The sequence below is a fragment of the Mycteria americana genome, chromosome 10, assembly GCF_035582795.1.
Source record: "Mycteria americana isolate JAX WOST 10 ecotype Jacksonville Zoo and Gardens chromosome 10, USCA_MyAme_1.0, whole genome shotgun sequence".
Taxonomy (NCBI): Eukaryota; Metazoa; Chordata; class Aves; order Ciconiiformes; family Ciconiidae; genus Mycteria; species Mycteria americana.
In genome coordinates, this window is record NC_134374.1 from 10,000,001 (window position 1) to 10,017,155 (window position 17,155).

The following is a 17,155-nucleotide window of genomic DNA, read 5'->3' on the forward strand; positions in this document are numbered from 1 at the left end:
ACACTGATCCAGTCATCTTCCAGCCCTAATCTGATAGCAGTATTTGGCCACTGAAAAAGCTCTTGAGGGAAAGATTGGTAAAATAAATACCAACAAATTGTTTTGTTAAGCCCAGCTCATCTGACACTTTGTGTAACGCAAATTCTGGAATTCTAGCAAGCGATTCATGCATCCAGACTCAGCATAGTGTTCTCAGCTTTTTTAATTTGCACACCACTAAAAATTCTTAATTGAATAGACTGCATAGAGGATGGTTGTTGTTAGGCAATAGGCTTGCTCAGTGTAGCTGTCTTCTACAGACCCCTGGTCTGTGGGTCCCTGATGGTCCAACTGGAATGAAAACACAGGGAGCTAAAGAATTTTTTTTATAAAAAGGCATCCAGTCATGATTTGAAAACTTGTATCACACCCTACAGATACTAAAGATGTGTAATAATTCTGATGGTCACTGATCTTTTTTAAGTATAATGCCATTATTTCTGTTAGGAAGTATCTTGCTTCATCTTCTAGTTCTTGAGGTGTGATAGAGTAGACTGACGACCTTTTCCCAGTAACAGTACTTAATTCTTGATCAAGTCACTATTTAATTGCCAACTTAAATAGATCCCTTTTTGTAACACATTACTGTCAGACATGGGTTTTTTCTTCAGGCTTCAGTCTATTTTTGTAGTTTTCTATGTGTGCTTTTGAACTGTTGATATCCTTTTTAAATTACGATGTTCAGAACAGGCTGTGCTGTTCTCATACTTCTCATAGTCATCTTTTTTTTAAAAAAAAAGTAATTTTCCTTTTTTCATCAAGGATCTAATTTTTTCATACACAGCTGTGATGAATTAGATTTGATTGCTTCCCTTCCCCTCTCCTCTCCACCCCAGTGATACGGTATCTGTTTTCCTTTTTACAGGCTGCTCAAAGCAGCAAAATAAGGTACATGCTGTGGAAATTGCCGTTTTTTGGTCATAATCCTACTCTGGGGAATTGAAGCAAAAATGGATCTCTTCAAAACACTACTGGAAAAAATACCTTTCTTACTCTAGTCAATAGCTAGATGACACCTGTCACGTACACAATTCGTATTACTTTGTGTTTGCGTCCAGGAGGTGATTCTTTTCTTTTTTGGTTGGGGTGTTTTTTTTTTTTTTCCCCCTCAAAGTGTTTTCAGGTAACTTTGTAGATACGGGGTCAAGGAAATGAGGAAAATAGAGCACTGTTATGTTGTTTTTCTAGCTCTTTTATATCTATTAATTTTTTTTCCTATATGACAAGAAGGTCCAGTATCTGAATAAACGTGAGCGTCTTCACTTTTTAGGGAACGATGGAAGATAAGATCTATGATCGTCAGGTAACAAAGCAGTCATTGTCTTTCCGGGTTGTCGACCAACAGCAAGTTGAACGTCATTTTACTATGAATGAACTTACAGAGCTGTACACTTTTGAACCAGATTTGCTGGATGATCCTAATTCAGAAAAGAAAAAGAAGAGAGATACACCAATGTTGCCAAAAGTAAGTTGATGCACATCGCTAGGAATTGCATGCTATAAAAATAACTTACATCTGTTTAAGGACATGGGGTATTTGATCTTGGAAGGAGAATAGTGCTGTGGTTTCACTTCCGAGCAGTATTTTTCACTTTGAATGGAGGTGAATAGCAGGTAACGCAATAAAATATGTAATTAGTATAACGAATGGTATAATGAGCTAGATAATGAGTTTCCCTTCAATTTAATTGATGGTATAAGAAAAAGATCTTCAATTAAAAGACAAAAATTTTAAATCGGGAAAAACAAAAACACTTTTTCACACAGTTTGAGTGAGTGGAAGTGAACTAACATCGAAGTGGGTGCTGGTCGATACCTAGCATTACCTCAATTTGTGATAACAAATCTGTGAGGTGATACTGTATTTCAAGGTCTGGTTTTTATCTACCTAGGTAAGACTTCGTAAGAGTCAAATTAATGCATGCTCTCCTTTGCCAAGCCTTTTTGGTTTTTAGTTCCTTGTTTAACTCTTGTAGGGACTATTAATAGAGATACAGTAGAGATAGGGAAAAAGTTGCACTTATTTACTGTCTAAGTGAGGAAAATTGGACAAGCTAAGATTTTGTAATCTATTTTTAGTGTTGCCAGTACTAGCAGAGACTGGTGACATTTTTGTAGACAATCATTTACACAACTTGGTGAGAATGCTGATATTCTGTACCCTGAGATAATATGAAGTAGTGATGTCAGACCTTTTTCCGACTTGGTGCTAAATGAACTTTTAAGATCACAATGGTTTGTTTTCACTGAGGCCTGACTAAATCTATTTGTAATGGGTATGGCATGTGTAGTAGTGGTTCATTGTCACTGCTCTACGTAGTAGTTGTTCACTATCCTATGTGATACTTAGGGAACTGAAAAATTTACTAACTGAATTTAAAAATAAGAACTATAACTTTTACAGTCAGGCAGGAGTAAACTTCAAGGGAAAGAATTAACTGGTTCAATTATTTTATTCTTTTTTTTCCAAGTCAGTTTGTATTTAAGATTAGGCTAAGTCTTTGTACTTTGTCTAATTTATATTGTGTTTGTATGTGGTCTGCTAAAGACTTAATTCATTATTAAGCTGTTGTGCAGTTATCTTTGCTTCTTACCCGGTGAATAGCTAGTAAACAGTAACACATAAATGTGTGGCCTGTAGTTAGTTAACTGGTTAAACTTCTGAGTTACTACTTTGTTTAGGTCATTATACAGTGGCTGGGTGTGGGACGGGAGGTTTTCCAGTTTGTAAATCTATTCATTTCCAGGGAAAAAATGGTATGTTTTCCATTCTGGACTATCTGTAGACCACCATAATGTAATAAATTGTGGTCAGGCATCACATTGGCATTCTTAATAGTTAAGCCATTCTCTGGAACAGTATTAGACCACCTACAGTGTCGGTGCAGCTGCCAGGGGCATTTAGGAAGTGTTAGCCCTGTAAGTGTTAGTCACTGTTACACATGCATTTTAAAACCCTTGAAAACAAACTTTAATGACTGTATCTAAGCTCTTTTTATTACAATGTTTCTCACTGTAAGCAGTAAATTGTAGATAACTGAAAATTTAATTCTACCTTTTTACTATGTTGTACATTTTTATTTTGGCAAATTCATTTTTTTTACCTCCTAAAACATCTTCCTTTAGCTTGTAATTAATAATATTTATTACCTCTTTTTTATGTTCTTAGTTATTTTATGCCATATACGTTTATGCTTCCACAAACCCATAGCTAATGCATCACCATTTGCTGCTGCTGCTACTTATTTTTAAGAAAATAAAAATAGGTTGAAAACCTATGAAGCAGATGAGTATTTTTACTCAAAACATTGATCAATCCAATGCAATAATTATATTTTGAAAGTTACTTGCTTTCTTTTACAATAATAAGTCAATTAATGAATGAAGTGTAATGTAGAAGAGAAAGTTTATAAACTCCAAACTTACTTTATCATTCAGTTTTAAATATTAAGTTTCATATTAATTCCCTTCCAACCATCAGTGTAAGGTTCATGTAAGTGAAGTTGAATACAAGCTTTTAACCAAGTCCCTGGCTCTAAGTAGAGCAAATCTGTGTACTGGCATTCTCTTTGGTTTTTTCATGGTTTCAGCAAATGGTATTGAATGGAATTTTGTCCTTTTAAAGATGTGCATCTTATTACATACTGTGTGCAAATTTCTAACCCCCTTTGTTTTTAATTTTTTTGTTGAAAAGGCTATAAATCATTGGGTACATTCATATTAATTTAGCCGTTTCTGTATTTATTTGCTGAAAGCAGGGCTTTGCATTCCTTGTAGCCTCACAGAATATGGGAAGCTAGCCATTAACCCCTAAATATTCTTTCCCTTTCTTTGTCCCCTTGAATTAGTCTTGGTAGTGAGGAAGAATCATGCTGGATGCCGAGTTCCCTCAGCTCCTGCAGAAGTTGGGAGTTGAGAGCTGCAGGTGTGGAGTGTCGCAGGAAGCGCGTAACTCCCAACGCACGGTTTTAGCTGGCTGGCAGAGTAGCCTGTGGCATGCGTGGTAGCTGGTGTTTCCATGTGTCGTTGGTATAGTTGTGGTGAAAACTTCGCCAAAATGTTGGGGCGCGGGGGGGAAGCGTTTCTAGGAGTGTTAATAAAAATCAGTAGCTGTCATCACGTAAAGTATTGCTTGCGATTTGGGCTTTGGGCAGGGAGTCTGAGGGTAGGAGTGAAGTCTGTCCTGTAAGGCCATCAAATATGCCTGAGTGGCGAGTAATGATGAATGAATCCTGGGTGGTTCAGCCGAGGGAAAACGCCAAGCGAATAGTTCCATTTAGGGTGACTTCTCTGCTGATTTGGCATCGACCTGCCTTGCCTGAATGAATAGTGCTTAGCGCCAAGGTAGTAAACTGTCACAAAGGAATTTATATTGGAGAACTCCATCTCATTTGGTACTTACGTTTATTATTTTGATGATCCCACTTTTTAAAAATTCTTTTTGGCTGCATTATTTTTCCCTGTGAAGCTCAGCTGATTGGGATATTTTATTTTCATTTTATCCACAATTAGGTTCTTGTTTTGCACACAAAACTGAGCTAGTCCAGTAGTTGCAGTGACTCCTCCCTTGATTCCTGTGATCTGTTCAGTTGAATTGTGGCTCATGCCTTATTTATAATACTGCAAGTTTAACTTCTATGTTTTATTTCCTATTCTGTCTTTTTTTGGTCTATCCAATTCACTAAAATCCTACATAAACAATCAAAAGCAAGTATCAGCTGTAGGAAATATTGCAGTGGGTGTTGTTCTCTAAATGGTGCAAGGTTATTAATTCAGAAAGTTAACTCTTCCTTATTTCAGTGTAATTTTAGCAGAGATGCATGATTTAGCTTTATAATTATAAAACTTCTTAACAAATGAATTTAACAACACACAGCATTTTTTTAAAAAAGTTGATTAAAAAGACTATTGATATGCTTATGAAAACATTTTACTGTAACATCGATTAATTACACAGCATTTGGAGATCAAAATTTTCTTTAAGATCATGTTGCATGATATTCCGATGCTTTGTTCATGGTAAGTTCCGCGCACCCAACCTGATCTCTGCAACTCTTAGCTGGAAACAAAGGCCATTAAAACTTCACCTGCATTGCTCTTCTGTCATTGAGCTGTCTACCCCTTGCTTACAAAGACTGAGCTATTCCTTTATAATTACCAGTAAAGCAAAATAGGCGCTGAGGCTAAAAGAAGGCTTTAGTTCTGCCTTTTACAGGTTTTGTGTGTAATTGTCTCTCTTTGTCTTCAGGCCTCTTTTACATCTTCAAAGCATAGTCTGTTGAACAACGTTATCACTGTGTAATTTTACTGTTGTGCAGACAGTAAGGTAAGGGATTACCTTTGTAATCCTTAGCATTGGTGTGAAATGCACAGTAAAAAGACGAAAATATACTAAAAGTGTCAAGTGGAGATACAGCTAGGCTCTGAAGGAACAGGTTCCTCAGAACATGGGTACTGAGATGTTTGAAAATACTCATTTTAGAATTGACCCCTTCCAAGCATGCTTTTTAGAGGGAATTATGAATAGGAATTAGGTGAAATGTTTTCCATCTTTTCTCCAACCGTCCAAGCATGAATGTGGAAAAACCTGGAGGGATAATAGGTTTTCTGCTGGATGTCTGCTGAGTCAGAGAACTTCTGGGCTTGAGTGACACCCCACGGTAGGAAGGTTCGTTAGGTATGCAGCCGGGAATCATGTATGTTGAGGAGGAGTGATTCAGAGCTGAGCATTAGGGTTCTTCTTGTAACTCCTAGTTTTAACATACTTTTCGACTTCTTTGATGCAAGAAAAAAATTGCTTTTTAATTCTTTTGCTTTTAATGAGTTAGGAGAATTCATTCTTTATCGTTTTAAAAGTCAGAAGTAAAGCCGTTAGGTGAGTGAAGAAACAAATACTACTTGATTTTTAAAATAAATCCTTGACAATTTTGGTTTTGCAATAATCCAACTTTCAGTCAAAGACCAGTTTTCTTAGAAAGTGTTGTTAAGGTGGGGGGAGACGTTGGATGTTGCTATTTTATATAAAAAGTCACACACCAAATGTGCAGTATGTAGTTTTCCTGGAAGCTTATCAAAGTTTCATGTCAAGTTTTAATTTTAGCAGCAGTTTTCTGCCCTTTGCAGTCTGACCAAGACCTTCAGGTTGCCGAGGAGTGCTGAGGAGCCAGCGCGTACGGCTCTCAAGGGAAAATGCCTATTTCACTACAACTTCATAGTGCCATTTCTCTGCCCTTAGCCCTCTGAAACAGCTTCTACATCTTGAACAATGTAAATACTTGGGTTTAACAGAATATTTTTATTATGAGTGTTGTTCACGTGAATTATTAAATTAGTCTTAATTTCCACTGCTTGGATTTCATTTATCTGCTATCCCTGCAGGGTTGAAAAGGACTACTTCAGAAATTCAGTCCAAAAAAGGTGTAACAGGTGCCTTAAGACTGAGTAATCACTCAGTCAAATTTGCTGTATTTAAGTATAGAAATAATTACTGTATATAGACCATGAGCTTTATGCAAATGTGGCGACTCATTATCTAACACAGACTAAAGGCATAAGCTGGTTTTGTTGGTATTCCTGTAGAATAGCAATTCAAAAGGAAAAGGTGGTGTAAAGTGAGAAAATTCTGTTTAATGTATTATGATTGCATTTCGGGTGTTACATTTTACTTTGCTCTGAATTTAACAGTGGATCTGGAGTCTTTTTTTAAATCAATGTGATTTATGACTGGGGTGTTGTTTTGGGTTTTTTTTAAAGTAGGTTCTCACAGACTCTTAACACTCAGCTCCCGAAGGATCGTATACTGGGGTAGACTTGGCTGATATGTAGCTAACGGGAACAAGTTTTTTTCACCGCAAATACTGACAGCTGGAGTCAGTGATAAGTGCAATACTTGTGGCTTACCTTGGCCAGTGCGATACGTATTTCAGAGCAGTAAATATGAGGTAGGAGCTGGCCAAAAATAAAATGAGGGGGCACTGTGTGTCCCTCGGAGCTGGCACTGTTGCACCCTCTGTTCCTTGGTTATTCTTCCCCAGATCAGCGTGTTCAGTGGATTACAGTCGCCGTCACATTTTTATGTGAAATGAAAACTTGGCTCAGTTGAGGTCATGTAATGCAGATTGGAAAAGCAGATTAAAATAATAGTTCAGATTCAGTTGGATATAGTATATCATTATTTTATACTACCTCATGACATAGCCAAGGCATGTGTTTTACTGTAGTTCTGTACTAGGGGACAATTTTGTGAATTTGGGAAGGCTGTTGATCTCAGAATCAGAAGAATTTGCTGCTTATTTAAATTTATTTTTATTTTTAACTTTGGTATTAAATGTTCAATTGGTTGAGAAAAACTTGTTTATGAATTACAACATAACTTGCATTCCTTCATGGAAGATTTCCTTTCTCATACATTTATCTCTCCATGGCATTTAATTTCCATCAGGGTTTTAAAAAGGGTTTTAAAAAGACAAACCTTTTTTTAAAATTCACAACCTTTTTTCAGTATGGCTTCATTTTTTCAGTTATCACCAGGATTTAATCTTAAAGCTTATAAACCAATTGATAATCATTGTTCTATCAACAAGGTAAACAAATGAAAAGGAATACTTGTTCTGATGATTTTTTTTGTGTGTAAGGTGAATTTAGTATTTTTTAATTGTAAAATTAAACAAACTAAATGGCAGTACCTTCCATATCCCAGTTTTCAAGCTCCATCATTAAAGTGAATGCAAAATAAAGTTTAGACAAGGAAAAGCAAACACACAGTTGGATGTAATTTAAACCACATTTTGAAGACCGTGTTGGCAAAGTGAGTGTGGATTATATTCCGGTATTGTTTTCAATAATAGTGTTACCATGGAAATTAATGCATATGCATGTCCAGGAACCCTCCACACACTGATGTATAGCTATGGTATGCTGAGAGCGCTTTAATTCTGTTAGCTTACTTTTGTAACATCTTCTTGACTTCTTCACCCACTTCTTCTAGATGTTTTTGTCATATCCTATTATTGCATCCTTTTTCTCTCTCTGCCTTCTCTCCCACCACCCCAAAAATACCATTATTTTTTCCTTGTGCCCATTAATCATGCAGATATTACATTGAATATTTTGTTGAGGAGGTGGTGATGAAAGCATTGATTCAAATTTAGGGAGACCAGATAGTAGAAGGATGAAACAAAGACTAGCTTATATAGTTGATTAACATAATGGATTTTTCAACACACACAGAAACAAACAACTTTCTGTAGCTGTTGTGACAAAACCACTGGTCAGGACTTCCACATGCAGTTCCCAGTGTTGTTGCAAAAATCTGTTTGCTTGTGGGTATAAGGCATTCTTTCTAATCATTGTTCTATCTAGATTATAAAGTGTCAGGGTAGGACAGCTTGTATTCCTGTTTGTACAAATGCCTAGCAGAATAAGGGCATGATGTGGAGTGGGTCTATAGGTATTCATATAATTCTACTGCAAAAAGTATATTCAGTGTATTCACTGTAATTCATTTCAGGAGTGGTCCAAAAGTTCGATGAGATAATGTTTCTGTATTATGAATCTTAGGCTGAATGCTGAGGTATATTGGAGCTTTCTTAATTCGGCAAGCTCATCAGCAATATAAGTGCATTTAAAAAAGAACCATGTTCAATAATTATCTCCAAAAGGGGACTCCTGCGGTGCAGCATGAGCAGTTTTTAATAGTCTTACAGAGCGTGTTTTTCGTCATCCTTTGCAGCGTTACCTTAACACAAAGAGGCGTCATCTTTGAAAAACTGTGGAGACTCGAATGTTGACTCAGTGAGAATAAGAACTGCAAAACCATTACTACCTACCTTGAAATACCAGCTTTTCACATTCATTTTCTCTGTTTTTATATCACTTTTTAATTGAGATAATGGTCTATCATAATGTGGCATCTGTAGTCCAGACAATGGCAGTAGCAACTTAATATTTTGGTTAGCAGCTAGTTTGTTTTTGCTTTATCTAGGAAATACTCAACACGCTGGTAACTCTGCATTTCAAAAAACACTCATAGGATTTATGTATAATTTTTTGTATTAGAAATCTTAGACTGAATGCTCAGCTATACAGCTATATGTATATAAAATGTTAGTAGGCCTGTAAACAAAACCTTCACAATAGTTTGCCATTATACAGGACATTGTAACTATTTTGGTTAACCTTAAAAGCAATTAAGCATTAGGGGCGTTGTGGAATATAGAGGTCTAAATTGCAACCTGCTGATCAAATGCGGTTCATAGCAGTGATTTGACCTTTCTTAGTCCACATGGGTGGGGGACTATTTACCTTGACATGTATCTTAACAGTTTTAAGAAAGCAGCCTTTTTTGTTGAATGCTGATGGACAGTTGATGGACCAAAGTACTACTTAGTGTTTTAAATCCAGTAGAGGTGCTCTTTATAGATGCAGATTATTGATAGGTCCTCTCAGGTATCCAGCCTAAGCAAAGGAAAAATCATTGAGCACATTCCATTCTTTTTAGGTTCTTAAACTGCATTTGTTGTGGAATCTGAGTGCGTTCCTGTGGTTCATTAAGTGATTGGACTGTCATCTCTGTAACAGATTGTTAATCCATTACCCTCCCTCTGAGGAAAATTGTACTTCTAAATTATTTTTTAATTTTGTTTTGCTGTGAAGTGCTCTGAGCTACTGTTTGTGAAATTAGGTCAAAGCAGTAAGTTAGACGTGCACAAAGAGTAAATATAGTAGAGCTGCCGAATGACTTCTCGTTTTATTGCCTCTTCATTTGAACAGGATACAATTCTGGCAGAATTGCTTCAAATCAATAAAGAGTATATAGTTGGATATCACGAACATGATTCACTCCTGGACCATAAGGAGGAAGAGGAACTCACTGAAGAAGAAAGGAAGGCAGCATGGGCAGAATATGAAGCAGAAAAGAAGGTAAAGCTATCTAATGAGGTTTACATATATAAAAATAGCCTTTCCAGATTTAAGTAGCACTTACCTTTTCAGTTTGTTTCGGGGAAATTAATTTTCTTATAGGCCACAAAATGGATATATGAAGCAAATTTTGACATATAAAAAATGGAGATACCGTGTCTTGTTCGCTCTTTCGATGCTGGTCTTTTGTGTGTATTTTCTTCATTACTTTCATTTAAAAGTTACTTTTTCCTTTTACACACACATTTTTTTCTGTTTCATAATAAAACTCAACTGGTGTCCAGTGTAATACCTCTCTTTTACCATTTGAGGGAAATTTCTAGCTCCATTAAAGGTATACAATTGATTTCAGAGTTTTTTGCCATGATCCCACAAACATATAAGCATCTGCCAGAAAGGACCTAAAAAAGGACCAAAAAGGACCTTGCTTTTTTTTTTTTTGTTCTATTATTCCCTGTGTCTTGTTTATTTGATATTTAAGCAGGTGGTAGAATGAGGAAAACTGTAAATTGGCTACAGGTTTGGGATTCTTTTACTGTAAAAGGAATACGATAACTTGGTGTAACTGGAGTCTAATAGCAGAAAATTCCTGGAAAGGCAAAGTTTGGTATTCAGATCTGATCAGTAATCTGAAAGTACAGAAAGTGGATGTATAAATTGCCACTGACCATCTTGAGTGAACAATTGTCAAATGAAATGGAGTATTGGGAGAAAGTTTTGTGAGGGAGAAGAAACAGGAAGATATAATATGGTAAGCACTGAAATTGCCCTATGAGAAATCCATATGGGAGACGAGCTTTATACTCCTGCTAATAAATTATGTATTTCACTTCTTCAAAATTTGGTTACAGCAGATCAAACTCAACATTAAGGAGTGGGTTTGCGATCTAAAAAATGCATCTTAAACAATGTAAGATATACTAATAAGCCTTGGTCATTTTTTTCTTAGTATACCAAATAATATAATTAAGCTAAACTCCAGTATTACTCAAGACTAGAACTTGGGTTCTTCTGTGATTAAAATGTCCTTCTGAACTGAGGTTTGGAAAGGCTCTTCAGTTTACTGAGATAGGTTAGCCTTCGTGTGCAATGTACAGTGCCTGTAGTCTTCTCTAAGGGCTGATTTGTCTGCCTGTGGTATTTCATGGGTTATAGAAGACCATGAATTATCAGAGTTATTCAAATATAAGTGTGTTTTGTGTTTTTAAGGGCTTGACTATGCGTTTCAACATGCCAACGGGGACCAATATGCTTCCCACAAATTTCAACTCTCAAACACCATATATTCCTTTCAATTTGGGTGCTCTATCAGCAATGAGTAATCAACAGCTGGAGGTAAGTAGGAATCCAAGTAGTGTAACACGTCTGTGTTGCTGTAAGCATGCGTGCGTTTTTCTGTCATAAATAATGGATAACGTCATTCTCAAATATCTTGATATTTATGTAATTGTGCCCTGTCTTTAATGGCGGGGAGGGGGGTGCGTGGTGTGCGTGTAGCTATATTGAAGTCTAACTTGTATGCATATAAACCCATACCTGTGTAGTATCTCAGGATTCTGGAAGATGAACCGCATTCTTTGCAGACATTAATTACCATATCTAGCTTTCTACCTCCACCTGTCTCCTGTCCAAGAAGGAATAGGAGAGAGGAACGCATGCTCTGTTCCTCAGTTATCTCAGGTCCTGGTTTGCCATCTTAGTTGAAGTAGCTGAGGGCATTTCTTCCTAACAAGATCCCAGGCTGTAAACTGCAGGAGTTGGAAGTGTGGTTGTCTTATGATACCTACTTGTGTCTGGTGAGGAGTCTGTGCTAAAGAATTGAAAACCTCTAACAAAGTGTGCAAATCAGGGGGACCTGTGTTGAATATACCTGAGGAGTAATGCACAAAATATGCCAGTGTTATGCTAAAATAGATAATTTAGCATAATAGATAATATTTTGAGCACATAGAATGAGTTGAAACTGTAACGTCATCAAAGTCAATATCGCAGAAAATTTGCCTGGCTAGAAATGTAGCACTCCTGTGATGATCTGGAAACCTTTGGTTTTCAAACAAAAATATTTTTTATAAATACTGTTCACTGTACAAATGGGCAGGTTTAGACATGCTGTTCAGTTACGCTATGCTGAAATTGTTGAAGTTGTGTGGAAGCTTAGACTCATTGACTTGTGCAAATAGAGAGAAAAAAGTAATTAAAGTCTAGGTGCACAAGGCAAAGATGAAGAAAACTTATAAAAGGTTGGCAAAGTAATGTGTTCTTTTTATCTGTGCTTTATAATTAATTTTCCGGTGTTTTCTCAGGACCTTATTAATCAAGGAAGAGAGAAAGTTGTGGAAGCAACCAACAGTGTAACTGCAGCAAGAATTCAGCCCCTTGAAGACATCATTTCAACCATAGTGAGTGAAATGGATAACTAGGTTTAGATCAGGAGATGGGAAAACGTTAAACATTATTATCAGGCAAAGAAATTACTATTGTATATGGTCATTCAGCTAATTAATTGCATTATTAATGAATATAATTTCCAGTTTGTATTGACCTTTATCCCTGCAGCTTGCTGTAACCCTTAATGGTATCTAGATGACATGGAGCCTTAGAGGACTAGCAGTTTAGATCCATAATTATTTGCCATGCTCTGAAAGTGCTGATTTCCTACAGATAAGAATAATAATTATACACAAATGAGATATATTTCCTGTATCTTGTCCTTATCCTATCTATCTGGGACTGCCACATTTCTCACTTGCTCCCAATAATCTAGAAGTGTATTACCTTAATTAGCAGTTAGCAGAACTAATAACTCATAGTTCCGATTCTGGTGAAGTATAATTTTGCATTTACTGGAAATTGGGCTGTGTTTTAACTCTTAATGCAACTCTGAACACAATGCAAGACCTCAGTTGCCATTACGCTTTTTTTAAAATGACTAGTGCCAAGAAGGTTTTGTGGTTTTTTTCCTTTTCAGTGGAAAGAAAATGTAACACTCACAGAGAGCCAAGTACAGGCCCTGGCACTAAGCAGACAGGCAAGCCAGGAGCTTGATGTCAAGCGCCGAGAAGCCATCTATAACGATGTCCTTACTAAACAACAGATGGTAAAATATCTAATATTTATTTGATCAACTGTCCATGTTTGAACTGGGATGTTGAGTATGGACTTTGCGTGTGTGTGTGTTCATAAAGCAGAAGTATATGTTTAGGTACATAAATATGTACTTGGAGAATGTGTGTTTCAGTGGGTCAGGTATTTGCTGGCATTGTGTAATGGTGTATTTGACATAACATCAGGAGATGGTGACTTCTGCAGCGTGTTGGATTGCATTGCTCAGCCTCATCGAAGGAGACTCCATGAGAAGTGCATTTAAAAAAAAAAAAAAATACTCGCCAGATTTTTCTGTTGAAGTAGTTTGCTTGAAGGTCATGAGGCTTAAAGAGAAATCTGATTCCCAGAGCTCAGAAAGCAACTTAGGAAACACACATCTTAGAAAGTATTGGTAATGGTTTTTCAGCTTAGAATTATTTTGCAAAATCTGAAAGTTGGAAAGAGTTTTCTCTTAGGCAAACAAACATTTAGTGACAGTCCGCATGCAGGACTTTCAAAGGGAAGATAAATGGTACCGGACAAATCATGTTGTAACTTATACCTGGGAATAATTTCACAGTATAGCGCATGTTGCCGTAGCAACTTACCTAAATGCTGCATGCCATACAATGGGCAAGCCGTTAAGAGAACTTAGCCCTAAATGGTGTTACTAAATGGTTTCTACAGTAATCAGCTTGTGAATACCATCACATTAGTGATGGTGATAACAATGGTGCTTTTTTCCTTCAGCCATGCTATCCCTAACAAATTGATTTTAACTCTGAACTTGATACTTGCAGCATTGAGCCGGGTCATGCAGTTATAACAGCTCTACTTTCCCTTCACAGTTAATCAGTTGTGTTCAGAGGATACTTATGAACAGAAGACTACAGCAGCAGTACAATCAGCAGCAACAGCAGCAGATGTCTTACCAGCAAGCAGCAATGAGTCATCTCATGATGCCAAAGCCTCCAAATTTAATCATGAATCCTTCCAACTACCAACAGATAGATATGAGAGGAATGTATCAGTCAGTGTCTGGCGGTATGCAGCCACCACCGTTACAACGAGCACCACCCCCAATGAGAGGCAAAAATCCAGGGCCTTCCCAAGGAAAATCAATGTGATTTTGCACTAAAAGCCTAAAGGATTGTTAAAATCAGAGAAAGAACTTTTATTTTTTTAGGAATCAATGGCTTAACAGAACTCAACTGTAAAAAAAAAAAAAAAAAAAAGTTTGGTTGGTCCCCTTAAATGCCATGTTCCATATTAGCCGTTTCAGCTTTGTTTAAATAGCACATAATGTTTTCCCTGTTGTCAGTGATGTTGCCTAGAATCTTCTTACATATGTTGAGTACAGGAGATAACAAGTTGTTTTCAGTGAAAACAAGTCCTCCCGTAACAGTAGCATCTCCACAGGTTTCCTGTCTAAACTCCTATGCTTGCTTTTAGTAGCTGCGAAGCCGTCATCACATTTGAGAAGCTTAGGAAGGACTGCAGGTCTGTCTGTTTCAGTCTGCCATATGTGAATTGTAAACAGCTGAGTTCTTGATTAGAGTTGATTCCTCAAATTATGGAATACTTTTCTGCTTACCCATTTCTTTATATTAGTGGGAATATTATAACAGAAATAGTCTAGTTTCCTTTTGACTGAGGTCTGGACTCGTACTATATCATCTATGCTGAATGAAACAGGAACTGAAAATACTCTTTGAAACAGAATTGAGTGCAATATTCTTAAATACTACTGCTCTGAAACTTTTGAGTCATGCAGTTATATAGAAACTGTGTATACAGCCTTAAATAGTGACTTGGGGAAGGCGATTGCTCTTCCCTAGTCTTCTGCCATTTTTTATTTTGGGTTTTATGTGATGGAATAACAAATGGTGATCTTAGAGTTGGAGATGTTTTTCCTTCACACGCTAATTTACTCTGTGCAGAGTCCAATACAAAGCACATTTCTGTTAACTCCTTAATGCTGGTGCTACTGTCTTTTCCCATTGCCGGCAATGGGAGACGGGCCAAGAAAATTCAATTCCTGGTATTTGGGGGGTTAAAATAGTGATGGTGGCCAGGGTCAAACCCTGTTATATAAGCAACTTTAAAATGGCAGAACCATTGCTGATTTAAAATCAATACAAAGAAAGTGCTGTAGCAACTTCCAGAGCTGCCAGAACAGTGAAATAACTTTTCCTTTATTAGATAAGAGTTTTGGTTATGCACTCCTCCCCATTCCTTTTCGTTTGTGTGTACTAAGCATGATTTAGCACACAAAGAGCTTGATTTCGGGGGGTTGTTTTGGGTTTGGTGGTTCGGTTTTTTTTTTGTTGTTTTGGTTTTGTTTGTTTTTTTTTTTTAATGTAGACCAGAGGAAAATTTCTGGTTTATTATATATCATTAGAACTCTCTTTACCCACACTTTCTGTGCTTGTGAAGACCTAATTAAATACAAGTAGGGCTTTTCTTTGAATAAAGTTTGGTTGATTCTTTGCCACCCCCGAAAAAGTTTATAATCTGGGGGTAAAAGTAAGTGACAGGAACATTTGAGGCAACGGCGTATCGACTACAGAGAACTCTGGAGGAACGAGCGGATAGAGGCGTTTGCTCCAGATATTGCTGGACTCCGCTGACTTGCTGACATGAACTAAAATTGTTTTGGTTTCTGGAAAGTTTCTTGCAGGAGTTTGAGTTCTTGCCCTGAATGGACACGTGGGTTTTGCATCTAAACGTGCAAATCTTACGCAACGTTTCATTTTGTGATTGAAACTCGGTTTGTGATCTGAACAGAATTTGTTTGATCTGTTGCAAAACCAGCTAACAAGTTGCTGTCTTGGACTCTTTTATTACAAGATGCCACAAAAGAACCTCAGTAAGTTCTAGTGCTTTGCCAGCTCTACACTTAAATTTAATTTGGGGGGAGGGGAGCAAAAAGAGACGTGTTCACACTAGAAGAAACAAAATGTGAGACTTTGAGACAAACATTTGAAGGCAAATGTACTCTGGGCAACTCTTCACCGATATTCCTACGTGTCGTGAATAAGAGAAATAGTTTCTACCAAACCTGGGAATGTTCAATGGAGTTTTACAGTAACTCAAAGACTTAAATGTGGAAGTTTTAGGCAACATTTAAAGGCACATTTTTTTTCATTCTGGACAAAACTATGGATAACAGAAGACTAATGCATAAGAAGAAATCCGAGATAAGCATTGAAATAAAACTTGGACCACTTTGCATACATGTTTCTCACTTGACATTTTAGCTGCATAACAATGTGCTTTGAGTATAACATCAAGCTTTAACAAATATTTAAAGACAGAACATACATCAATAAGATAATAAAAGGCTCGTTTTTATATTTGTTTTAGATGTTTTAACTAGATGAAATGGCTTAAGACGACGAATAAAAATGTTGCTTGTAATACAGTTTTGCCTGCTAAATTCTCCACATTTTGTAACCTGTTTATTCCTTTGGATGTAAAGCGTTTTTGCTTAGTATCGTGATATTGTATATGTTTTGTCCCAGTTGTATAGTAATGTTTCAGTCCATCAACCAGCTTTGGCTGCTGAAATCATACAGCTGTGAAGACTTGCCTTTGTTTCTATTAGATGGCTTTTCAGTTCTGTATTAAATATCTGAAGTACTATAGAAAAGGTGTCACCTCTTCCTATAAGGCTGTTTTGTAATATATATAAGGACTGGAAATGTGTTTTTAAAGAGAAGAAGCATTCAAGTATGACGATATACTATCTGTGTTTTCACCATTCAAAGTGCTGTTTAGTAGTTGAGACTTAAACTATTTAATATCTCATTTAATAAAGTGACCAAAATACATCAACGTGCCTTGTGCTACATTCGCAATACAGTGTGAACTCCGCAGGGATGCCGGCTGAGAACGTGTCTTTCGAGAGCTGCGCTGCGAGTTGCGGCTCTCATTTTTTCTACAGCGAGGTACACGTTACTGGATGTAGCCATTAATTTCATTTAGGGAAATTCGTTGTGGTCCAGGTTCTCAAACTACGTGAATTAATAGTAGCTTCTGCAGCCAATCTGTCTGTTAAAAATGAAGAGTGACTTATTGCCCAGCAACGATAAATTGTTCAGAGTGAGGT

General features: G+C 36.9%; 1 protein-coding gene across 11 annotated transcripts in view; it reads left to right on the forward strand.

Annotated features, from left to right (window-relative positions):
* The window catches only part of ATRX (ATRX chromatin remodeler), a 90,268-nt gene extending 73,391 nt beyond the window's left edge, over window positions 1–16,877 (forward strand). For all 11 annotated transcript variants that reach the window (XM_075513331.1, XM_075513338.1, XM_075513335.1 and 8 more), the window contains 6 exons: window positions 1,310–1,504; window positions 9,811–9,960; window positions 11,170–11,295; window positions 12,264–12,359; window positions 12,929–13,057; window positions 13,893–16,877. In XM_075513331.1, the coding sequence (XP_075369446.1) occupies window positions 1,310–1,504; window positions 9,811–9,960; window positions 11,170–11,295; window positions 12,264–12,359; window positions 12,929–13,057; window positions 13,893–14,171 (975 nt within the window). In that variant the 3' untranslated portion in view covers window positions 14,172–16,877. The remainder of the gene's footprint in view (window positions 1–1,309; window positions 1,505–9,810; window positions 9,961–11,169; window positions 11,296–12,263; window positions 12,360–12,928; window positions 13,058–13,892) is intronic.
* Window positions 16,878–17,155: the final 278 nt, after the last annotated feature.